This window comes from Carassius carassius, chromosome 47 (genome assembly GCF_963082965.1).
Source record: "Carassius carassius chromosome 47, fCarCar2.1, whole genome shotgun sequence".
NCBI lineage: Eukaryota > Metazoa > Chordata > Actinopteri > Cypriniformes > Cyprinidae > Carassius > Carassius carassius.
The window spans coordinates 4,405,790-4,433,754 of NC_081801.1; the positions used below are offsets into that span (position 1 = coordinate 4,405,790).

The window sequence follows — 27,965 nt, forward strand, 5'->3', positions numbered from 1 at the left end:
AATGTGAACTGAAGCACACAAACGCATTGAAAATTTGTTTAGTTAGCATTAGCCAGCTAGCAAGCAAAATAGCTAGTTTAGTATTTGCTTACATAAAACAAAAGCAATGTTGTGGTTAACATCATACTGACATTTCCATACATTTATTCTGTCGCTTTACAGGCAGTCATGTCTGAGGTTTGGGGTAGGATTATCATTTATATTATTACGGCTACAATGTTTGCATGATTTCATGATTGTTGTCCTGGAATTGAGTCATTTGACTCAAGCCATAAACTGCATTTTTAACCGATATGCACAGATGAGGTCATTGTCAGCCAATCAGTTATCAGTTTTTGGTGAAAAGAAACAGGAGAACTTTTCAGGTTCCAGGTTCTATTCAAGGATTTTACAAAATATTCATTTATAAAGTTTTTTTCTATTAAGTAAATATAAATATATATTTAATAACAGCCTACATGTAAAAGTTAATAAGTAAAAGTTAATACATTTTAAATGGTTATTGTAAGTAAATTAATAAATCAAAACAAACTTAACATCTTCCTCAATCTCATTTGTGTAAGAATTGTCATGTGTCAAATCTGCATTTTGGTGGATAATAGACTTTACGGTAATGCCTGGCTGTCGTGTTGTATAAAATGATGTTCTGCATTTTTAAAAATGCACACAAACTGCAGAGAGATCTGAAGAAAATGAAAAACTTTGATGAAGATATCATTGCTGTGCTTGATGATTCCAGACCCGGACAATCAGATAAAGATGATCCACTGAACAGCCATTTTAGCAGCACACTACTTTTATGCTTACCATTTACACCCAAATCTTATTTAATTTTCACAGAACGCAGCTTATAAATAGATTTTAGAAAATGAACTGTTTATCATCTATTCAGTAAGACTAAATAGAAAGTGTGCACCTCATTGTGTATGAACTTGAATCAAGCCCATCAGATGGTCCTGTGACTCAAGTGGTAGAGCATTGTGTTAGCAGCGCAAGGTTGTGGGTTTGATTCCCAGGGAACACATGTTAGGTAAAAAATGTTAGCCTGAATGCACTGTAAGTTGCTTTGAGTAAAAGCATCTGCTAAATGCATAAATATAAATGTCTGTTTTAAAAACAGTGGTTTAGAAAACTCACCCTTGATTTGTTTAATAAAAGCCTACTTTGAGATCATTTTGACAGACATGTTTATTGTGCATTTTGTGTTAATTGCTAAATTTAGTGTGGAAAAATAGAAGTGCAGCATTAATTTGCATGCCATGTATGTGGTTGCCATGACAACCTCATGTGCTTGCTGCTGCTCTATGTGAATGTGTGTGTGACTATCTAGATTTACTATAGCAAACCTAAAATGTGTTTAAAAGTACAACTGACCAACTCGACAATGCCCCCCACCCCAGATGAACCGTCAAGCTACGACTATAGATAAAACATCCTTCTTTTCATGTGGTTGATGTAAAACTTAGCAATGGGACAATTTTATGCATAGACTGAGTAAAGAATTAACAGAAAAATAAAATAAAATCCACAAACAGACAAATTGAGGTGGAAGAACTCCACTTCCTGTTCCTGTGATGATGAGCCATAGAACACAGGAGTGTTTAGGAAGACCAGACATGAAGCTGAAGATAAACATAGAAACATATCGTATTCCTATTAAGGTTGGCAAATGAATGAAGTCTGGTAAAGTTCTCCATCTCTTCCATGTCTACCTTCTCCAACCAGACGCACAAAGAACAAAGCTTGTGATCTATGGAAAGAAAAAACTCTAAATGTACAATGAAAGTCTTTTAAGAATATCTTAATTTCCTAAACAACTTAATTCTACTCATTTTAACTGTGATAATTTAAACTAGATAAAAAGTTTGTCAAGGCAAACTTTAAGTTGGCTTGAGAAAGCCTGACCAGAAAGTTTGAAAAGTTTGAAAAGTTTGAAAATGTGAAAAGTTTAAAAAGATTTAAAAGTTTAAGAAGTTTAAAAAATACAGTGATTAACATATTGCTAGCATAACAAGCAAGTGACTACCATGTCATTAGCATGATTAGCAAAGTTGCTAGCATGTTGCTAGCATGATTAGCAAGTGACTAGCATGTACTTAGCATGATTAGCAAGGTATCTAGCATGTCGCTAGCATAATTAGCAAGTGACTAGCCATGTCGCTAGCATGATTAGCATGTTGCTAGCATGTCTCTAGCATGATTAGCATGCGACTAACATGTTGCAAACATGATTTTAGCATGATTAGCATGTTGCTAGCAAGTTTCTAGCATGATTAGCATGTTGCTAGCATGTTTCTAACATGACTAGCATGCGACTAGCATGTTGTTAGCATGTTTCTAGCATGATTAGCATGCGACTAGCATGTTGCTAGCATGATTAGCATGTTGCTATCATGTTTCTAGCATGACTAGCATGCGACTAGCATGTTGCTAGCATGATTTTAGCATGATTAGCATGTTGCTAGCATGTTGCTAGCTTGTTTCTAGCATGACTAGCATGCGACTAGCAAGTTGCTAGTTTGATTAGCATGTTTTGCTAGCATTATTTTAGCATGAATAAAAATGTTGTTAGCATGTTTCTAGCATGACGAGCATGCGACTAGCATGTTGCTAGCATGATTTTAGTATGATTAGCATGTTGCTAGCATGTTTCTAGCTTGTTTCTAGCATGACTAGCATGCGACTAGCAAGTTGCTAGTTTGATTAGCATGTTTTGCTAGCATGATTTTAGCATGAATAAAAATGTTGTTAGCATGTTTCTAGCATGACTAGCATGCGACTAGCATGTTGCTAGCATGATTTTAGTATGATTAGCATGTTGCTAGCATGTTTCTAACATGATTAGCATGTTGCTAGCATGTTTCTAGCATGACTAGCATGCGACTAGCATGTTTCTAGCATGTTTCTAGCATGATTAGCATGTTGCTAGCATGTTTCTAGCATGACTAGCATGCGACTAGCATGTTGCTAGCATGATTTTAGCATTATGAGCATATTATTAGGATAGATAGATAGATAGATAGATAGATAGATAGAAATAGTCAGATAGATAGATAGATAGATAGATAGATAGATAGATAGACAGATGAGTTTGAATGAGTTTAAATTGATTAGCATCAAAGCTTGATTGAGTCTAATGGGATTTGGAGCTTGGGTCATCTGAACATCCTGTCAATGAAAGTCTATGGGATTTTTATGATTTGTAATATTAATTTTTAAGAAAACCGTAACTCAAACCAGTCTGAAAAGATATAGCACACCAAGTCAGAACAGTATGAAGGTCTGACCCGAGTTTGGAGTATGTAGCTTGAACGGTCTAGGAGGAGTTAGTGTCCAAAAATTTGAAGAAGAAGAAGAAGAAGAAGAAGAAGAAGCAGAAGAAGTTTAAATAGGATTTCAGTAAGTTGGCTTTCTCAAGCCAACTTAATAATGTTTCAAGTAGCTTTCACTTGAAGAGTGAAAGTTCAGTCTCTCTGGGTTGAAAGCATTTTTATTTCTCTCTCTCAGACTTTTTACAACAGTCAAACTCATCTCACTCATGAGAGCCGTTTCTTTACCTTTTGCAAGGGTTTGCTAACATGACGCTAACAGATAGGTCTTTGTCGATGGATTCCTGAATACTGTTTAAAATGAGCTCATCATAACCACACTATCATAATCATATCTATAACCCTGAAGTTAGGTTAAAGGCCACATCAGTGTTTAAATAGTTTGTGAATGGGTTTTCAAAAGAACTCAAATCAAACACTGATTTCACTGATTTTACATTAAAGTTTTACATTTAAAGGTTTTTTTTTTTTTTTTGCCAGACAAGACCAGCATTTTTTTTCTTTTTTTCTTTATAACTTTACAAACCTTTCATGGACCCCAGAATATTTTTTGTATGAATACTGAGCATGCAGTATGTCAAAAGAATGAACAGAGCCCCTGCTTTTAAACAAAGCAAAGCAGAACAAAAAATAAACAGAAAAAGTTTAATTTTAGCTTTGTGCATTCTTTTTTTTTTAATCAACACTTGAAATATGGGAACGTTTATATATATATATAACATTTCTAAACAAAAAGCTGAGAAAATTATATTTCTTTTTCATAGATGACATCTGGATCAGATTCAGAACGATAGCATTATTTATACATCCGTTTATTGTTTAATTTTTCAGACTTTCTGAAGCCAGGACCAGATTGGAGTATCAGTAAAGATATCATGTCATATGTTTTTTTTTTTTTTATGTAACCTGAAGACAGGCTCAGTAAACATTTCTTGTAGTGTATATTTTCAAAACAAATGCATCACTGAGATAAATCATATATTAGCTTTATTCTAAACAAAGATTGTGATGAAAAAGAATACAAAAATCTATTAATTATTCAAGGCATATTTGCTATATTAAAGGAACATATATAAAAGGAACATTTTATAGTTTCATTTAGTTTTGACACTTCTGGTTGAGTCCAGCAGAAACAGATCATATCTTTGTTGCACGCCCCCTTTAAAACATTTGTTTTAAAATGTCCATAAATCTAAAGCCTTGATCTAAATCTAGATCACATTTTTACCACCTGAATTCTTAAAATAGTCATAAGTGCTGGCCAGTCTTCAAAAGGTCCTTTTCTATTTTTCATAATGTACGTAGTCAGTGTCTTACACACAAATGCATTTTTAAAATTGTTAACCAATAAAGAAACGAGAGGTTGCTATTTTCCTACACTATTAAACAAATTTACCTACATGTTGTGGCTACTGACATAAGAGCCCGGATGGTGGGTCCTGGTTTTCATCAGTCACATTCATTAACCATGAACTGGATGATGATGATGCAAGAAAATATCATGATAACACTTTATTTTATGGTTACATCTATTAGTTGCTTATTACTAATAACTATGACTTTTCTCTCAATAAATTCTTAATTTTCTGCTAATTAATAATGAATTAGGTAGTTTAGGTATTATGGATGCAGAATAATGTCATGTAGAATAAGGCATTAATATGTGCTTAATTAGCACCAATACATGGCTAATATTCTGGTAATATACATGCTAATAAGCAACTAATAGATGTAACTTTAAAATAAAGTGTTACCAAAATTATTTCATCAGATGTGGAGAAAGGACAGTTTTCCAATTCGCTGCAGAGAAATAATTGGTTGTATAAAATTAGACAGAGTAAAACAAATGAAACTTAATGACCATAGAATATTAAAAGTATGTTCTTTCACATCAGTTAGCAAAATGTAACATATGTGTAATAAAGTTGTTACTTGAATGAGATAAAACATTCTTTTCTTCATGTGGTTTTCCTCCTCTCTGTCTCTCCCTCTCTCTCCTGGTCCTGACTGCTTCAGAGCTCTGAGAACAGCCCCATAGCAGAACAACTGAATAGAGAGCAAGAGTAGAAATTGCAAAAGCACTTTTACATATTTAAATTAGAACATGCAACTTGTAACATGCAGAAAAAGTGTGGCAGAATACAAGTGGGACACTTTGCTTAACAACTTTATTCAAATTAAAATTCTAGTTATTTAAAATAATGTTGCATGATGGTTGGTTTTAAAATGAGCAAAAAACTACAGCTTTGATTTGTCCCACATTTTCACTGATTAATAAAAACAGCCATAACTGCTGGTCAGTCTTCAAAACACCCTTTTTGATTTTCATAATGTAGTGTGAACTGAAGCACATAAATGCATTAACAATTTTAACTTCATGTTGTGGTTAATGACATTTTCATACATTTATTTTGTTGCTTGATCATCATGCTTGATGTTTGGGGTAGGATAATTTTTTTTAATATTATAATGACTATTATGCTCAATATTTACATGATTCTAAGGTCATTGCCCTGGAATTGAATCATTTGACTGAAGTCATTAGTTCCAGCTGCTGCAAATGTAGTTTACAGGGTTGTTGTTCTCCATATCACTCCTTTATTACAGGAAATGACACAATATGGGTAACACTTTAGTTAACTACATGGATATTACTGTAACTAACAATGAACAATACTTACTGCAATGTTAATTTCAACAGCAGCAATTGTATTTTTAATGCAAATGTTGTATATGCTAACAATAGTTGTGAAATGTGCTGTAAACAAAGGTGATTAATTTTAATGCTGTAAAAATATACTGCTAATTGTTAATTCATGTTAGCTAATGCATTAACTAGTGTTATTACATGGCTCTGTGGAGTACTTGGTTCTGATTGGTCAGTTGCGACATTCTGAAGTATGGTATTCCTTGATAACAACCGATAAAAGCTAATAACACAGGCTCATCCGGGTAACAGCAGTTGGCACTGTACTCTTGCTTGAACTATTTTTTTCTTGGTGGAAGCGTTGCGTTTGTTTAGCTAATAATAGTACCAAAATAATATTGTTATAAAAAACAATAAGTGAGCGAACCATTTATTCAACAGAGAAATTGAAGGCAATAGGCATGAAATATAAATTTAAACACCAGTGCAGTGACAAAACAAATTCAACTTATATACTCGTGAGCAACATGAGTAGTTGTCAAATACATGCCATTACACCCCAAACATGCTGCATACAAAACACTGAAAACAGATACACTTCTGACACACTGGTTTAGCTCAAAAACAACATCACCAGATGTGCACGATTTACCTTGCAGCACTTTCCACTTGCATGCTAAACTTTAGTAACCACATGGAAATATTACAGGCAAACATCCCATTAAAGAACTATACTCATGTTTGATGAACAATTACAAAAACTTTAACTTAGCATGAAAAGTACCTAGTTTCAGATGCCTATTCCTTGCATAACAATGGTGATTTTATTTTGTCCCAAGACAGAGGTCTTGTCCTTCCTGAGTACTTTTTGAATGTCAAACCATCCAACAAAGTTATCCCTTTGAAATAATATTCAGTTCATTTTGTCATTCGTGTTACTTGTAAATGTTATGTATGAATAGATACGTATAAACAGGCTGACAATGTTTTGTGTTTTATTAACAAAGTTCAGTAGTACGATCAGATAAGTAACATGTTAACACATTAACATGTGAATTAAGTTACTTATAAAAGCATTGAGAGTCCGCAGATATTGAGTTTTTAAATGACACAGCATACCATGTTTTATTAATTTTATATTATGAAAAATAATAGTTACACATTACACCTTTATATGGATATTTTTAAATCCCTAGATACCAAAAAAAGAAAAAAAAAAAGAAAAATGGCATTGTACAGTTTTCCACAAGATGACGGAACATAGTTGCATTCTAACCCTCTTGATAGTATTTGTACAGTTTCTTCTTGATGATCATTTTGCATATGTCTTACAGAATATGCTATCCTGTCACCAATAATGTGCCCATGCTCTATGTTTTTTATTATTTTTTTATTATTATTATCATTACTGTCTAATGCCAGAACAATGATGATATATACCACTCAGAACATTGAAAACACAATTTCCACCTCTGTGCCTTTATAGAAGAAGTAAGCAGAAGTGTTTGACCCATCAGTGTTGATGATCTCACTGCAGATGTTCATCTCTTCACTGTCTGCAGTAAAAAGAAGAGAACCGTAATCTATGAATGAGGTACAAGTGTAGGAAACCAGTATAATTCATGAGGCTCTGGTCAAGAAAACACTTTAAATAACACATTTGTAAAATAGTTATGTAGGAAAAGAACTAGAAGTTATAAAAGAGACAGATAGAGAGACAGAGAGAGAGAGAGTGAGAGAGAGAGAGAGAAACTTTCTGTATTAATTATTTGGTTATTTTACCTCAGTCTTGTGCTGAAGATGGAATGATGAGAAAAAATGGAATAAGATGGACTTATGCAATGCTCTTCTCTTCATCTGGTTTAATGAATAAGATACAACTGTTAGTAAACACTTATCAAACAATCATTCTGGCACTGTACAGAGTAAACCTAATCAAAATTACTTTAAATTTGACATAATTTTACTTGTGTCCTGTGCAGCTGACAACAAACACAGAGTTATTCAGAAATACTTTAAATAATTTAAATTACAAACATAGATCTAAAAGAATAGAAAAATACTTATCATAGAATCCCTTTTATTAAACTCTTGTCTTCCTTGTGTTGATAATACATTAAGATGCTTTACAAGTTCATTATATCTCACAAATCCTTCAGATTGGTCAGATGAGAAACTCACTCATATTCAGCAACCTCCCTTGATTGTTCTTTACTGATAAGGTGAAACTTCTTACTGGTGGACATGAGGAAATAATACTTTAACATTATCTTTGCAAAATACTGCTTTTTATGCAATTTTATCAATTGGTATTGCTATCAATGGACACGTATATCTGCATTTCCCACTTGTATACTGGAACAATCATCTCGGGTGTGCTGTCATTATATATATATTTAAATCAAAACAGCTGGCCAGTTTTCAGAACATGCTTCTCAAAATGTAGTCAGTGGATGTCAATCTTGCACATTCATAGGTTTTTGTTCCTAGTTTGTTTTGTTTATTAAACCACTTGCAATTTAGATCTTCATCTCCAATTGCCTTTGTTGCTCTGCATATTATAAACGGAAAGATGTAAATGTCTCATTTGTTAACAAAATTAACCAACTTCTCTTTTTTTGTTTCCCTGATCAACTCTTAAATTCTAAGAACCAGACTTCTATTAGGTGCTGTTTTGAGTTGACTACACATCATTTGTAGAATGCCTCCCGCATGTGAACTGATGCTCTCTTTTGCTTTGCTGTGTTAACATTTGTTTTGTGTACTACAATGAACACCAGTATTTTTTTTATCTCAAATTAACAAAGATAAATAAATGCAATAAAAATATATAGCTCATTGTTGGTTCATGTTATGTTGGTAACACTTTATAATAACTGCACACTATTAATAATTAATTAAGCATTAGTAAACAGATAAATGATAATTTAAAAAGCATTAATAGACATTAATAAGCAGTTTATAAATACAGATATAAATGCTTTATTCTTGATTTAAAAGCATATCTATAATGTGTTTAATAATTTTATTGTCATACTTTATTCAAGATCAATTTATCTTTTTCAGTGAAGTATAGCATTATTTACAAACCAGTTATTAAGGAGTTGCCAGTGATTCATAAGATCACAAGAAACTGTAAGTAAATGTAGTAAATTCAGGTAGTTATAAATCATTTAGTAGTGGTCAGTTAACTATTTATGTGAAGCTTTACAAGGCATAAATAGTCCTCACTTTAGATCAGCTCACAAAAATAGTTGACTAACAACTACATATGTTTTATAACTACCTGAATTAACCCTGAATTACAGTAGAAATACATGTTAATAAACCATTTATTAACACTTAGTAACTAATACTATATGTCTGAATAATAAGATATATGAATGCACATTTAAATAGTTTATTAATAATTTACTTACATTTTCTAAGTGATCTTATGAACCACTGACAACTCCTTAATAACTGGTGTGTAAATAATGTTATACTTCATTTAGAAATGATAAATTGATCATTAATAAAGTATGAAAAAACAATTATTAAATACATTATAGATATGCTTTTAAATCAGGTATAAAGCATTTATATCTGTATTTATAAACTGCTTATAAATGTCTATTAATGCTTTATAAATGATTAATTAACTGTTTACTGATGCTTAACTAATGATTAATAGCGTGCAGTTATTATAAAGGGTTACTGTTACATTAACTGTTATAAAGAAACAAGACATAATTGTACAAGGTTAGAAATATGACATTGTCACAAAACTATTTAGTAATGAGCTGTCACTGTTTATATATTATTATATGCAAATTATAATGCTAAAATGATTAACATACCTAAAACATAACCTAAAAATATATAATCTTAAATGAAAACCAGTCATTTTTTATATTTTTTAGATTACTCGAGACAAAACTGATTGAAGAAGTGCTGAAATTGCTTTGAGTAGAACCATACATATATAAACAATAAATTAGGTCAAACTGAATATGAAGAACAAACAAGAGCCAAAAATAAATATCCAGAACACAGTGCAGCAGATCAGTCTGTATCTGAGAGGTTTGCACTTCAGAAAGGTTACAGGATGAACCACTGCCAGGTAATACTCAACACACATCAGACACTGAAGCAGAGGACGACCAGTGACAATAAATGCTGTAAGACTTGGAAATGGAAACCATTTTGTCACTTGAGTGAACAAGTTGTTCAAAGAGTCAACAGAGAAAAAATACAAATAGAAATCCACAAGGATTGAGGTTGAAAAATTCCAATGCAATTCCTATCATGTTTCTGCAATGATAAGCCATATAACATAAGAGTCTGTAGGAAGACTGTATATGAAGCTCAGGTCAGAATGAAAATTTCTAATATACCTGTTTGCCAACGTGGAGATAATGTGATGTTGGCAGAGGAATAAAGTTCAGTGTAGTTCTTCATTACTTTTATGTTTATCTTCTCAAACAAGAACAATAAGAATATATATCTAAAGGCAAAATTACATATACATTTTAATGATTTTAGGAAATACCTAATTTTATCATTTACATTTACATTTATGCATTTGGCAGAAACTTTTATCCAAAGTGACCAAACATTACATTCAAGGTGCACATTTACATTTTGATGAAAGTTTAATGATACATTGATTAATTAACTTAAAATGTTACAGAAACTGAGACGGGAGAGTTTTCCGATTCTACGCAGATAAAGAACCGGTGGTAAAAATCCAGCCAGCATAAAAAAAACACAACCAACTGACCAGAGAAGAAGAAATAAGTGCTCTGTCACAATAAATATCAATGCAGTTATAGTTAATGGAGCATATGTGATAACCGTGTTCACAGTAATCATTAGAATGAGATAAAACGCTCTTCTCTTCATATGGTTTTCTTTAACTTTCTCTCTCCCTCTTCCTCTCTCTCCTGGTCCTGCCTGCTTAAGAGCTCTGAGAACAGCTAAACAGCAGAACATCTGAATGGAGAGGAAGAACAGAAATTGCGTAGAGAGGAGCAACATATATATATATTGAGTAAATATAAGAAAACGATGCATGTAGATTAAACAAGAACCAAGAGTGATTATCCAGGTCACAGAGCAGCAGATCAATCTGTATCTGAGAGGCTTGTACTTCAGAAAGGTTACAGGATGAACCACTGCTACAAAACGCTCAACACAGATCAGACACTGAAACAGAGGATATCCAGTGATGACGACTCCTAACATAAAGTTAGATAATGATACTAGACTTGGAAACCAAACTTTTGTGCAGATGCTTAGCAAAGAGTTCAAAGAGAAAATAAGCCCACAAACAGCGAGATTGAGAGTGAAGAACTCTGAAGCAACTCTACTTTCTGCTCCTGTGATGATAAGCCATATCACATAGGCATTTGTAAGAAGACCAAACAAGAAACTGAAGCCTAAAATATTAAAATCTAGGATGTCAATTGCATTAAATATAAATGTTGTGAGGTTGGAGGATGCTTCATCTACAGTGAAGTTCACTGCAGAGTTATTCATGTCTTCCTCTTCTATCTTCTCACTACAAAATAAATATTGCAATTGTAATCTAAAGAGAGAAGTGCAAATACCAAGGTTAATGTTAGTCAGAGTGTATGCACAGCAGTTAAATCACAACCACTTGTGAAGGTAAAATCATGCAGACTCAAACAGAATTGAAATTGCATTTCAAGATAAAATCCCTCAAAATTCTTAATTACGACACTACATTAGGTTTCAAGTAAATAAATTCAAGTAAGACACCTTCAATTAACATAACTGAGCTTAGTCACTTATTATACAATAACCAATTCATCTAACCTCCCCATATCTCCCAAAATATGACTTATAACAGCAATGTGATTGTTATATATCACACAGCACAACTTTGATCTGAATTGGAGTTTGTCACCTGAAGAGTGAATGCTCAGTCTCAATGCTCAAATTTCAAAGCTGTAACAAGTACTTGTGCATTATTATATATTCCCACCATCACACAGTACATCAGCTATGCAAACAATAAGTGAAAAAATGCATATTTTATTTTGTGGTACCATTTAATGGTAAATTTGAATGGAAACTCTAACCATCACACAGTACATCAGCCATGCAAACAATAAGTAGAAATAATTTATTTTTATAATACTCAATTTTGTGGTATCATTTAATGGTAACTTGTAAAGTAATGCATTCAAGCCACAGATGCAAAAGTACATCTTTCATCATGCACAGCTTATTTAATGTACAGGCCATTACCTTTGTGCAAACACTTAAAACACACAAAGAAATGTACTTATATGAAAATACATTCAAATCAATCATAAAACATTACACATTTAACATGCACAGAAAGTGCAACATGTCACATTACACAGATAATCAAATAACTTTTAGAAACTTCTAGGTTAAAAAAAAAATGGTGCAGTGATTGTTTTCACCAATAGCGCTGCAAGCTACACTGACTCTACTTAGTCGCTCATTACTACTTCATGAAGAATTTAACCTACATGGGAGAGCATAGTGTTATTAACATCAATGATTAAAAGATATGTTGCTTTCAAGGTTGTAACATCCAAACTATTTGTTAAATAATTGTACACAATTTTAAATGTCCCCAAAAGTTCAGCAGTCACAATGAAGTTCTAAAAAATTACAACTGCAACAATTACATTTAAAGAAAATGCATACTCTGTGTTTAAAATGAGTCAAAAATACTAAATATTAAGCCTAATCGTATAGTATAGTAAGAGTCATTTGCAAACATAAACATAAAACATTTAAAAAGTAAAAAATATCCCCTAGTCATTTCATTTCAGAAATCTGGTCAACTTATTCCATGTTTATCTTCTCAAATCAGAAGAACAAAGGAATGATTGCTGTTGTGATTTACGGTTAAAAGAGCCCACAAACAGAGAGATCGAAGATAAAGTCTGATGGAACTCAGTTCCTCTTCCTGTGATGATGAGCCACATCACATAGTAGTCTGTAGGAAAACCATAATGCAGTTATAGAATGCCAGTTTCATTAAATATAGATATTTTGAGGTTGGCGGATACTCCATGTATGGAGAAACTCACTGCAGCGTTAATCATGTCTTCCTCATCTAACAAGTAAACAAAAAAAGTAAACGAATATTGCCATCATGATCAGATGAGAAGTGCAAATAATTTTAAGGTTAATCACAACCAATTGTGAAGATAATATTTTAGGGTAAAATAAATACAAACTGCAACTGTAATAATTAAAACAATATATTAGGTTTAAAGTAAATTACTGTACAACAAATAAATCACCTTCAATGACAAAAACAGAACTCAGACCCTTTTTATACAATGACCAATCCATCCAATCTTCCCATAACTCATATGACTGATAACAACAAATACATAGTTATATAACCAGAGGTGTAAAAAGTACAAAAAACTTTTACTCAAGTGAAAGTATAAGTACTCAGTGAAAATCATATTTGAGTAAAAGTAAAAAATACAACTTTAAATTGTACTCAAGTATTAAAAAAGTAAAAGTGGGTCCAGTGGGTCCAGTAAACAACTGTGGGTCAGTCGACGGTGAATGATATTCAACAGGGCAAGACAAAGAGAGATAATCCAGGTACACAACAATAATCCAGGAAGGGGAAAACAGAGTCCAAAACAGCAAGACAAAAGGGTCATCTGAAAAGGCTCCCCCCCCCCCTTCCATTTTCCCTTCCCCCCACCCCCAACACAAACACATAAATACTCAGTACATATAAGATGATCTGTATTAACAAATTACACATAATAAAAACGTATTACTCATGTGGTGCAACATTATAGTTGCACAGCATTGTGTTTAAGTTTCAATCTTTCTGAAAATCCTGCATCGAATTGAGAGGTGTTCCTCTAACAAGTTCTCCGGTGAGAATGTATTCCTGTCTCTGGCCAGACCCTTTGGTCATTGGATCCTGACGAACCAAAAGTCTTCTGTGTTTTTACAACTTCAGAGTTGGTCTGGGCATTTAAGGGTAAGTGGCAAAATAATCTTTGGGATTCTGTAACCAGAAACTGCCCGCACAGTGTGTGTGAGTCTCTGTGCTCTGCATCCAGAACATAGAACACATGCAGCTGTGTGTCTCTCTGCTGTCAGGATTCATGTATGCATCTCTGACTTAAATTCATCTTTGAGCAATTTATGTTATGCATTTATCATTTCCAAATCGGATACTTATTGTTTGCAAAATTGGCATGATACATCTCATCTGACAAATAAAATTTTATATTTGATTTATTCTGAATTCTCCTGAAATAATTTAGCAGATGTGAAGAATTTGTTACCTCAAATCTGAGTCCAGGATAGGTCAAACTGAAGCTCCAATGAATGGAGCATGTGGCACATCATGTGGGACCTTTTGATTTGCTTACCGACATGGTCGGCAGCTGTTAATGCACAATCACTGTTTTATATCAACTAACTATAAGATTTCCATGTGTTGCCGGTTTCAGAGCAAATGCAAAACTGACATTTCATTCACTGACACTGTAACACATTTGTTTACTTGCTGGCAACCCACCAAAATAAAAGCTTGCTGATTTTAGGTTTTAAAATTTTTAAAATTAATTATTCATTATTTTTAAAAGTACCATAAAATTACTATTTTTATTTTATACTTATTTTTTTATATATAATAGTATTATCACACTGATTATTTTGTTTATTATTGGTACTGTCACTGCACTATGCACATCTAAAACACACCGTTTCCTTTTGTGGTTTAGCTAATGGGTGGTTCTTACAAAAAAACTTGCTGACAAATGGGTAAAAACTAGTTTAACTTGTAAATGCTTGTTTTGTGCATATTTCTCTCCTGGTCCACGTGTTTTTTTTTTGTTTGTTTTTTTGTTTTGTTTTTTTGTGGAGAAAGCAATATTATAAATTATAGACTCATATTTTAACCAGAAGCAATGGTTTGACATTAAAATGTCATAATGATTATTTTGATTTGAGTAGTGTGGATTACTTGTGATGTTTTTATAAGAAGCTTGGACTCTCATTCTGATGGCAGCCATTGGTAAACAAGTGATGTAATGTAAAATTTCTCCATATTTGTTCCAATGAAGATACAAACTCATTTACATCATGGACAGCCTGGGGGTGAGTACATTTTCAGCAAATATAATTTTTTTGGTGAACTATTCCTTTAAATGTTTAATTCAAACATGAAACGTGCACAAAAGGTGTGGTAGAAAAAAAGTCATTTTACAAGGATAATCAAATTACTAATCTTGGCAAAAAAAAAAAAAACTCAATTAAAGAATATGGGTAACACTAATGAGTTAGTATGAATACTTCTACAGCACTGATTAATCTGTCAACAATTACAATAATTGACAAACAACCAACAATTATATTTATTAACTAACATGAACAAAGATTCATAATTTTAATGCTGTAAAAATGTGATTTGTTATTATTTATCAAATAGATCATGAATAGCATATGCATGAAATATATCATGAATCAACCTATATACATCAATGTGAAATTACACTTGACTCACATTAACTCAGCAGAACAAATTATTCTTACATTAATGCCATCAGGAAACAAATAAATAATAATAATAAAATAAATAAATCAGCATACATGCTCCAAAATCTGTCTTTTGAACTCTGGAGAACAAAAGGAGGACAGTTTTCCAGTCCGGTACAGATAAAGTCCAGGCTGAACAAAACCAGCCAGCATAAAACAAATATAACTGAATGACCAAGCGATCTGAATATTCTGCTGTGTCGCAACAGAGTGGAATCCAGTGATAATAAACGGAACATATGTGATAAACAAGCTAGCAGTAGTAATTCGAATGACGTAAAACGCTTTTCTCTTCATGTGGTTTTCCTCTTCTCTCTCTCTCCTTCTCTCTCCTGGTCCTAACTGCTTCAGAGCTCTGATAACAGCCACAAGACAAAACAACTGGATGGGGAAGTAGATGACAAACTGCAGTGAGATGAACCATATATATATATATAAGGTAAATGACAGAAAACTGAACATGCAGAACAAACTATAGCCAAAAATATATATCCAGGCCAGAGTGCAGCAGATCACTCTATATCTGAGAGGTTTGTACTTCAGAAAGGTTACAGGATGAACCACTGCCAGGTAACGCTCAATACAGATCAGACACTGAAAAAGAGGATGACCAGTGACAGTAAATCCAACCAAAAAATGTGTTATTGCAGCAAGACTTCGAAATGTAAACCAATTTGAGACTAGACTGAACAAAGATTCCATTGAAAAAAAGATCCCACAAACTGACATATTGAGGTTGAAGAATTCTAATGCAATTCCACTTCCTGTTCCTGTGACGATGAGCCAGATCACATAAGAGTGTGTAGGAACACCACATAAGAAGTTGAAGGTCAACATCCAAATTTCCAATTTGTCTATTTGCCAAAACGATGATACTGTGAGGTTGGCAGTTAAATGAGGTTCAGTAACGTTCTTCATTAGTTCCATGTTTATCTTCTCCAAACAGAACCAGAATAACAAGGGAAAATGTTGCAGTTGTGACCCGTGGAAAGAGAAATATCTAAGTTTTCCAAGGAAAATCAATAGAGGAAGATGATCTTGAAGACAAAATTATACAGTACATTAATACACCATTTTAATAATTTTCACAATACCCCAATTATATCCAGAAAATATGTACATTCCAGTTTTTTATATCATGATATATAACAATAGTTAGTAATGTTTTAACATTCAGAGATTAAGTTCATATTATTTTCCCAGACCTCAATACAGTTTAACTTAACACATCCACCTAGCATGTTCATAACCCTTACCCTGTGCAATACATTACATAACCACAATGATTTGTTATATGAGACAAAGCCAGTGAATCAAAGTGAAAAGAGTTTGTCACCTGAAGAGTGAATGTTCAGTCTCTCTGGTTTGACATAAAGCTCACTGCTGTTATATATGGTCACTTCACAGCTGTCACAAGCCCACGTGTGAATGATTTTGCTTTGTAAACATAACATGCAAATAATTAAGTGAAAATCAGGAGGTTAAAAAACAGACAGTCGTGAGTAAACATGAACAGTTAAAACATTTTAATTAATTTTGGAAAACTAATTTGAATACAAATGAATACATTTAACAACTGAAACACAACTTAAGTTGTAAACAAAACTATAAGTATAAAAGATTAAGTACTGGTATAGGTCAAATATACTAAGACTATTCTTTCTATTTGTCAAAATAAGTATACTTAAGTACTTAACTTGTTCCTGACTGCTTCAGAGCTCTGAGAAAACCTAGTCAGCCACAAGACAAAACAACTAGATGCAGAAGAAGAGAAGGAACTGCAGTGTAAAGAACCATGTCTGTGCTATATTATACAGTGAGATGAACACAGAGAATAAAACAGGAGCCAAGAATAATTATCCAGGCCGCAGCGTAGTAGATGACTCTATATCTGAGAGGTTGTACTTCTGAAAGGTTACAGGATGAAACACTGCCAGGTAACACTCAACACTGATCAGACTCCAGGACTGCTAGTCCTATTAAAACAATAAATAAATAAATAATAATAATATTTTTTTGAGACTTAAAAAACAGAAATACAGTATAAAGATCAAATTCTCCATGCAGATACCAATCACACAAATAGACAGATTCAGTTTGAAGAATACAGATGCAACTCCACTTTCTCTTTCTGTGACAATGAGCCATAAAATATAGGAATGTATTGGAAGACCAACCAGGAAATGTCTCAGGTTACGAATGTAACCATGGTTCCCTGAGTAGGGAACGAGACATTGCGTCCTCCAGAGGTCGCTATGGGGAAAACCTCGTCGTGAAAAACCCATGTCTGAAGGATACATTGAAAAAACAACAACAAGTTGTACCGACGCCGCCATGCTAGGGGAGTGCAGGCCAGAATCATGGTGAACACTAAGTACCAACTCTACCATTTCCATGGGAGTTGCCCCTGGGATGTTAGATGGCTGTCCGTGACATTATCCCTTACAGCCAAAGGCCTAGGCTACATACCCAACTTACCTATTAAAGCTTCCTAAGCATCTCAGAGGTGCCGAACCACACAGGAGAGGCAAGCTCAAATTTACAAACCTCTGGCGAGGGGAGTATCATGTCCGGCTGGACATAATGCCAATGAGTGTTTAGTAAACACTGTAATTGAGCACCGCAAAGAAAACTAACAGAGGATTAGTACACACATGACCACCAGTTATTTGATACATATATAAGTATATTTAGAATGGATCATACTCACCAACCCTAATTCTTGTGCTGGAGCCCTGCTCAAGGGGTGACTCCCTTCAGTCCGGACCATCAGTAAGGTGGTTAGCATGAACATAGAACCAACCAAAACATCATAGGTTGAGCATAGGAGACTGTTATGCAAGAAATTCCCACCTAATCTTGGTCACGTGGGGAGCTGGTGGTTACAGGGGAATTAGGAAGGAAAAGATAAGGACTGATGTAAAAGCCCCCAAAGGGAACAAGTAGATACTTAAGTACTGCTCTGATTTGAACAAGTACGCTGATGCCTCGTCTGGATCACATCCCTTAGGACTTGCCTACCTCCCCGTGACCCACTATTCCTCTTACCCCTACCCGCCGGTGGGCGAGGAGTGACACTAGGCTTCTGTGCCCGTCTCTGATCCTCAGATCGAGACGGACCAGGACCCCTATGTTGTTTGAGCTCAGACCTGGACCTTCGTGGAATGAAGGATTTGAAGTCAGCTGTACGTGCCTTCGCCTCCCTGAACTTCTCGACTATCGTCTCAACGGAGATACCGTAAAGTTCGGAAGGCAAAACCGGAGGCGGAAGCCCCTTTCTTTCTTCCCGATGTCTGCCAGGTTCACCCACAGATGTCTCTCCATTATCACCGTGGCTGCCATAGACCTTCCCATGGCGAAGGGCAGCCTGCTTGGTAGCACAGAGAGAGAGACCTGTGGTGTGGTGTGGCGCAGCTCAATACCTGATCAGGAGAAAGGCCCTCGCTTTTATCCAGGTCTTTTAGCAGATCAGCCTGATACACTTGTAGCACCGCCATCAAGTATCATGAACCCTCTCTAAACTCCTCAGCCAGATCCACCTGTGATGCCCACAAGCTTATTCTCCTCTGTGTCTCAGCAGTGGCGGCTCCTGAACCGCGGGAAGCAGATGGCTGCCCCTCTTTCCTCGAAAAGAGAGACAAACGAGAGCGGAGCTGTTTCATTGAAAAATGCTCACAATGCACACAGATTGCCCCCTCAAGGACATCGCATGTGTTCTCTTCACCCAAACAAGCAAAGATTGTGTGTGTCATCGGGTGTCAAATAACACAGACATGGATGCACTCACTGTCTAAACACTTTGCTAGTAGTCGCCATGAGAAAGATTGGTCTTGCACGTTCAGATGCATGCTTCAACCAGAACAATTTATGAAGGTGAAGAAGAGAATGAAGTGTTCACCCAGCACCTATTTATCCATAGTTGCACCGGTAGTGGCGTCAGAGGCTATCGCCGGCCAACTTGTTGGTGTTTTTTCAATGTATGCTTCAGACACGGGTCACAATGAGGCGTTCCCCATAGCGACCCCTAGAGAACACAGTTCGAAGTTCCCTTGAAAAGGAACTAAAACCGCATGCAAACATTTCCAGAATGTCCACGAGCCCATGAGTTGTAGATCCTTAAGGTGTGGTGAAGTTCACTGTAGAGTTGTTCATTTCCTCCTTGTTTTCTCGAAATCTCACAAAATTTGTAATTAGTTGCAACAGTTATTTACTGGAAGACAGAAGAGTATTTGTTCCAAGCAAAAAGCAGAAACAAATTAACTTTTTTAAATGTAACTTTTTTTATTAGGCTTCTTTTTCCAGTTGCTCATAGCTCATATTTTAAATCCACATTATCAATTTTTTCCAATATTAAATTACTTTCATATCTAGGAGATGTTCATTGAAAATTATATATAAATTATATATAACACATATATCAAAATCATAAATTCTACACAATACTTTAACTTTTTTTTTTTTTTTGCAATTCCCAAAATGGCAACAAAATTATTTAACTTACTCACAATATTACTGAATGGAAAACAAATCAATCAATAAGGACAAGTTGGTCACCTGAAGAGTGTCCGGTCTCAGTCTCAGTCTCAGTCTGTGGGTGTAAATGATAGTCTGTGCTGTTTTTGTAGTCTCACTTTACAGCTGTCACAAGGATATATGTGCACAGCTTCATATATAGCACATCACATGATACAAAACATATGCAAACATATGAAGCATTCATGGAATTAAAAATGATTGATAGGTGTTTATTGAAATGGATTAAAACATTTGAATACAACTGAGAAACTGTGTGCATTTGTTTCTTTGGACCAACTTAACTACAGAAATGAAATTACATATACTGTATAAAGGACATAACATTCAAAGACTTTCAGTTGTCTATAATTTATATTGTCCGTGTTACCTCTATAGAGTCTTACCTCTAGCGAACAAAATAACATTAATAATAATAATTTATGTATTTTATTTAAAACAACCACATCTAATAAACACATAAGAAAAGGCTTAATGTTTATCTTAAAACATACACAAACATAAAATGACTGTATGGACAAATGTTATTTTTAAGTGGTGGGGTCAGTGGACCCATCTAAATAAAAGTGAATAAAGGAGAGTTACACTAACATATGCAAGGATCATGAACTCAAAAAAAAAAAGGTTCAGTTCAGCTGGATAAATCAATAATAATATGTTATGCTGTTAATACAACTGTAATTCAATCAGGACCACTTCCATCAAGTATATTTATGACAATTATATTGCATACAGTTAGTGTTGGCGGTATGGTTATCTGGGCAACACTCTGCACGCCTGTCCATGCAGCCATGCTTGGACAGAGCGGGGAGAGCAGCAAGAAAACCCCCCTGGGGTACAGAACAGAACCATTATATGCATAGATAATTACAATTCACAATTACATGAGTTGTAAATGAAATGTGATAGAGACTGCTTCCGATGAAGAGACTGTAAAGAAAGAACAAAGTTAGATCGGATTACAGTTTCACTTGGTGGAGTTGGGGTTGGACGAGGGAGTTAATTGCAAGCAGCGATGCGATGGAAGAGATGATGAAGAATGGGAATTTAAATAGACCGCATGTGATAGGTGTCAAGACTGGATCAGGAACAGCTGACTGTTGGCTGATGCAAGCGTGACTAACGTGGCCTGACTATATAGTCTAAAAAAGAAAGATTAGTTATTTGATTAGGTAATACATTTATTAGTATATCTACTTAGGAACAGAGGCAGGATAGATTTCCGGTCCTGGTGCAGATAAAAAAACAGGCTGAACAAAACCAAAATAAGATTCATAAGCTTTATTGGCAGGTATGTTTACATATATAAGGAATTTATAGAAGCTTCCACGGCACAAATATTACAAGACACTGATAAAAAAAAAAATGTGTGTGTAAAAATGTGTGTAAAAAAAAAATACACAATATACAAATAGACAATAGATGGTATTGGTTGTACAGGTATGTTATATAAAAATGCAAGGAAATGTGAATATCAAGTATGGTGTTTAAAACATATAGATGTACTGTATAAATAGCATTGTGAACATTAAAACAACCAACATTAAATAAGCCAAACAAGTGAGAAAAAGTGCATGTATAGTTCAACCAATTCGATGACGACTTCGAAAACTTCCAAATTGTTTAAAATTTTGACTACCATAAGCATCAGACATTCAGCCAAAGGCGTGGGTGTGATGTCTGAGGCTGAGACTAAGATCCAGTAGTGTTCATCCAGGCCACAGTGCAGCAGATCACTCTGTATCTGAGAGGTTTGTACTTCAGAAAGGTTACAGGATGAATCACTGCCAGGTATCACTCAATACACATCAGACACTGAAGCAGAGGATGGCCAGTGAGGCCTAGACCTAATAAAAAGTCTGTTAATGTTGTGAGATGAAATTTTTTTTTTTTAACTTTTTAGTTGCTGGATAAGTGTTTTTTCTCCAATAAAAATGCATTATGTGCTTACTGACATTGACTTTGTTTTATGTTGTATTTTGTTTAGATATACACAACAACAGAAAAAGGACAGGATTGGGGCAAACACTTTTTCACACTTTTTCATACAGACCAAAAGCTTGGACACACCTTCTCATTCAAAGAGTTTTCTTTATTTTCATGTCTATGAAAATTGTAGATTCACACTGAAGGCATTAAAAACTATGAATTAACACATGTGGAATTATATATGGAATTATATACTTATATATCTGCTAAATGAATAAATCTAAATGTAAAATATACATAACAAAAATGTGTGAAAAAACTGAAAATATGTCATATTCTAGGTTCTTCAAAGTAGCCACCTTTTGCTTTGATTACTGCTTTGCACACTCTTGGCATTCTCTTGATGAGCTTCAAGAGGTAGTCACCTGAAATGGTCTTCCAACAGTCTTGAAGGAGTTCAATATATATATATACTGTATATATATTGTGGTGAGTCTGCTGCCTCCCCCCGATTATCATCAGCACCCTGTCCCTTACATTACTTTGGAGAAAAGTGTCAAATTGATTGAGAAAAACTGTAAATGTAAAATAGCACTACTGCTATATATAAGGTAAAATTATTTCACTTGTTAAGATGGAACAATTAAAAGTTTTATAGAGAGCAAAAACAGAAGAGTTTATCAGGCCGGTGCAAATAAAGAATAGGCTGAACAAAACCAGCCAGCACATAACAAATAAATCCAAAAGAAAAAAGTTCCTTTATAAACTGTTGGCTGTGAATGAAAGAGAATCCTGATATAGTAAATGGAACATAAGTAAAAATCATGGTCACAGTAGTTATTAGAATGAGACAAAATGCTCTTCTCTTCATGTGGTTTTCCTCCTTTCTCTCTCTCTCTCTTTCTCCTGGTCCTGGCTGCTTCAGAGCCCAGAGAACAGTTACAAGACAAAACAACTGGATGAAGAGCAAGAGCACAAACTGAATCGAGTAGAACCACAAAAATATAATGATTTGTAAGATTACAGTAAACATACAACACAAGCAAGAGCCAAGAGTGATCATCCAAGCCCCAGTGCAGCAGATAACTCTATATCTGAGAGGTTTGTACTTACCTGGTACTTGTGCCAGGTAACACTCAACACACATCAGACCCTGAAACAGAGGACGACCAGCAATGCCTAGACCTAATAAAAACCATGTCAATGTTTTGAGGTGAGGAATCCAAAAACAACTATCAACTTTGCACACCAAACTATTCAAAAAGTTACCAATCTCTGAAACAGAGAGATTGAGGCTGAAGAATCCTGATGCAACTCCACTTCTTGTTCCTGTGATGATGAGCCATATAACATAAGCGTATACTGGGAAACCAAACAGTAAATTGATGCTGTAAATAAAAATGTCCAGTCTGTTCACTAACCGAAATGAATGAGTCATGGAGTTTGTAGATGCTTCAGATATGAAGTTTACTATAGAGTTATTCATCTTCTCTGTGTTTGTCTTCTCAGACAAAAAAAAAAAAAAAAACTCAAGAAATATATATAGAAAATAAAGCAACTGTGATCAAGAGGATGAGAAGTGAACAGTGAATTAGAATGCATGAAAAATGTATCAATATTTTCAAACAGTCTGCAATTCCACACAATTCTATTGATTGGAACATTTTGATATTAAATATAAAGCATTTACAGGTCATTATAATACAGGTAACTTTCATACATCACAGTGAGTCATTCTGTACTACAAAATACCCAAGCAACTGAATAACACGAGACAAATGCGGTAACACTTTATTTTATGGTATCTCAACTAGTTGGTTATCGGCATGCATATTAGTAGATTATTAGTCATTCATTAGTACTAATTAAGCACAAATTAATGCCTTATTCTACATGACCTTAATCTACATCTCTAATCATACCCAATACCTAAATTTAACAACTACCTTCCTAACTATGAATAAGCAGCAAATTAGGAATTTATGAGTAAAAATCGTAGTTACTGTAATAGTGAACAAGTGTTTCCTATTCTAAAGTGTTACCAAAAATGCAAACCAATATTAAATGACATGAAAACACAAAATGATCCTTGTAATTCAAAAAGTAGTGTTACTTACATAGTACACAATTTTTTTGTATTTCCCTTAAATTGCTTGAACATTCCTTTTTGTTTGTCACATATAACAAGTAGATCTCAACAGTCACCTGAAGACTGAATGTCTGCAAATCTCTGCACTGTTTTTTACTTCAGAGCTGTCACAAGAATATGTGCATGAACCAGATATGAAAATATGTCCATATATACAAATATTAGAAGCAAATATGAACTTCAAAATGATGGAAAGCCTTATCTTGACTTAACATTTATTACCAAGCAACATTTGAACAACATTTATGAACTGAAAATTAATTTCAATAACAAGGCTGAAAAAAAAGTTATTTAACTTGAGTCTGACAAACATCAGTCTTCTTTATCAGTCAGCAATGCCAGCAAATAACCATTACATTTAACCAGAATCTGAATGTAGAATGAGACAGTTTCATATAAAGCAGTATGCTGAACACTTACAATGCTTTATTTACATTCATGAAGTAAATTACCATTTTGACAACAACATAATGTCAGATCATACACTACAATACAATCAGGGAGCATTTAAAACATGGCTTGATTAGTACATCTCTTTAGAGAAGAATACACATTTTTACTCTATAAACGTTATCATATTTCACATTGAATTAAGACTGAATTTGTTTACCAAGCTGTATGTGAATAACATTTATCAACTGTGTGTGTACATGTTGTTATTGTTATATAATTTTATTTTGATGGGCTAAAAACAGTCTGTCAATTCAAATAGTCCTAAACAGTCAAAAATCTAAAACTGCCCTGTACAGGTGCAACACATTTAACACCTGCAGTCTGACAGTAAGTAATTATGTGGTACTGCATGCTCTGTTAAGTCTTTGTTGGGTGTACTATTTGATAGCAGTCTTTCATTTAAGTTCACATCTTTAGCATTTGTAAAACCTCATTTTCCTTTTTAAAAATATATCTTAATTACAATATACTCTCAAAGTTAATTCATACATTCATGAACTCAAGGCTTGATTACTGTAATGCTTTACTGGATGGTTGTCAATATGCATGCTTAATAAACCAACTCCAGCTGGTCATCGCGAACACAAAACGATTCTTTCAATTCAAATAAAGTCGTTTTGACTTACATAGCCTGTGTTTGCATGGAAATACAGATGGCTTTCACACTCTTACAGTTTTCACAAATTTTAATATCTATCACTACAACAATATGGTAGATCTCAATAGTCACCTGTAGAATGAATATTCACAAATCTCGGCACTGTGTTTTACTTCTCAGCTATCACAATATACGGTATGTGCATGAATCAGATATGAAAATATTAGTTATGTTACAATAGTTATTTATAAGTTAATCCAAATTTAAAAAATCTAGCCTTATGTGTCTGCAACTTAGTTCTAATTGAAAATTGCATGTTAAATTATTGTATAATTTAACATGCATTATTGTATAATATATTATAATATATATTAATGATAGCAAATGCCACTTTATGGGACCATTTGTAACCATCAAATTGGTTACTGTATATTGCATAGAAAGGTTTGTGGCTTCATTATTTCGTGAATAATACTTATCACTAGTAAAGAGTACAAAATTGTGAGTTTTATATTTTATCTCCAATTGAAGACTTGAGAAAAGCCTTGGCTGACTTATCTTGATTTGACCGCCAAGCAACATTTGAACATGATTTATCATCTGGACATTAAATTCAATAATAAGACTGGAATTCTTTTTTTTATATAATCTTTGTTTGACAAGCGAAAAACATCAGTTTTATTAAACATTTATAACACTGGCTTATGCAGGTGCAACACATTCATAACCTCTGATGCAAATTTGTTAGCGTGTCAGATCCACTGTAAGCTATATACAGTCTCTCTGTGTCATTTCATTTTACCTTCAATGAAATAAAATCTGTGGCAGTCCTCTAAATTAAAAAAGGCAATGTTGCAATGGTCCAGCAAATAACAATTTCATTTACCCAGAATAGAATTTATCTGAATGCAAAATGAGACAATCAAGGGTTTTATTCATGAGTAAATAAGTGAGGTGGACGATCTCTCTAAATAAACAACAATAAATGACAGGTTAATATTCACATGTGCAATATATGTGCATGGCTACAAATCACAGAAAACATCAGACACGCAAATATTTATTAAACTAAAAATTACTTCGAAAAAGACAGTCTTATCTAAATAGTTATATATAGAAAATGATATGTTGAATGCTTAAAACACTTTATTTACATTCAAACAGTAAGTGACAATTTTGACAATCATGTAATGATATAATCAGATAATGCTTTGAATACAATCACAGAAGACAATCAAGTGACTTTATTTATCTAGTTATACAGTAGTATTTCTCTTTGTTGAAGAACACAAATGTTTGCTCTATAATCATGTTTTCATATTTTGTTTTCATATTTTGTTTATCCGACATAGCTTGTTTATATTGACATGAAATTAAAATTCTTTAAAAAGCAACATTTCAATAACATTTATCAAATGAAAATTAACTTAAACTTGACAAAAATGAGTATTGTAATAAAATCTCTAAAAATATAGACAGTCATCTTGCACAACCACCACCGGTTGCTGTTGTTTCTCTCAATGACATATGCTCACGTTAACACGTTTTGATGTCTTAGAATCAATTTCCCTGCCAAAAGATGTTTAAAAAGGTTCAGTAACTGAAATGGGAAAGACTAAATAATGTTTTATAGAGAGCAAAGACAGGAGAGTTTTCCAACACGCTGCAGATAAAGAACAGGCTGAACAAAACCAGCCAGAGAAAATCAAATAAAACTAAAAAAAAAAGTTCCTTAATATAATGTTGGCTTACAATGACAAAGAATGTTGAAATAGAAAATGGTGCATACATAATAATCATGGTCACAGTAGTTATCAGAATGAGATGAAAAGCTCTTCTCTTCATGTGGTTTTCATCCTCTCTCTCTTCAGAGCTCTGGGAACAGCCAGAAGACAAAACAACTGGATGGAGAGGAACAGAAGGAACTGCAGTGAAAAGAACCACAGATATACAATGTAGTATGAGATTATAGTAAAAATGCAACATGTGCAAGATACGAGAGTGATTATCCAGGCCGTGGTGCAGCAGATTACTATATCTGAGAGGTTTGTACTTCAGAAAGGTTACAGGATGAACCACTGCCAGGTAACACTCAACACAGATCAGACACTGAAACAGAGGACGACCAGTGATGGCGAGTCCTAATAAAAACAAAGTTAATGTCTTGAGATGTGAAAACCAAATGAAACTAGCAAGTATAGAGAGCAAGCAATTCAGACAGTTAGAAATCTCACAAATAGCGAGATTGAGGTTGAAAAACTCTTGCGCAACTTTTCTTCCTTTTCCTGTGATGATGAGCCTTAAAACATAGGAGTTCATAGGAAGACCAAACAGCAAACTAATGCTATACAGAAGAATGTTAATTTTGTCCACTATCTAAAAGTAATCACGTTACTCCTCTCCTCATTAGGTTACACTGGCTACCAGTAGCCGCTCGCATCAAATTCAAGGTACTGATGCTAGCCTACAAGACGACCACTGCCACGGCACCAACTTACCTAAACTCACTGGTTAAATCTTATGTGCCCTCCAGAAGTTTGCGCTCTGCAAGTGAACGACGCCTTGTGGTGCCATCCCAAAGAAGTTAAATAATCACTCTCACTGACCTTTTCCTGGACTGTGCCGAGCTGGTGGAATGACCTCCCAATCTCTATTCAACAGCAACAGTCTTCACTTTCAAGAAGCATCTAAAGACTCATCTTTTTCGCCAGCACTTAACCAACTAACAATAGCACTTTTCCTTTTCTTGTCTTATCATTT

General features: G+C 34.1%; 1 protein-coding gene across 1 annotated transcript; it reads right to left on the minus strand.

Moving 5' to 3' along the window:
* Positions 1-15,588: 15,588 nt before the first annotated feature.
* On the minus strand, positions 15,589-16,470 carry LOC132130272 (proteinase-activated receptor 3-like). Its single transcript, XM_059541967.1, has one exon. It carries the CDS (start codon positions 16,468-16,470, stop codon positions 15,589-15,591), a length of 882 nt encoding a protein of 293 aa, XP_059397950.1.
* Positions 16,471-27,965: the final 11,495 nt, after the last annotated feature.

Coding starts and splice junctions, on each gene's coding strand:
- LOC132130272 (XM_059541967.1), bottom strand. CDS start 16,470: ATGGAACTAATGAAGAACGTTACTGAACCTCATTTAACTGCCAACCTC.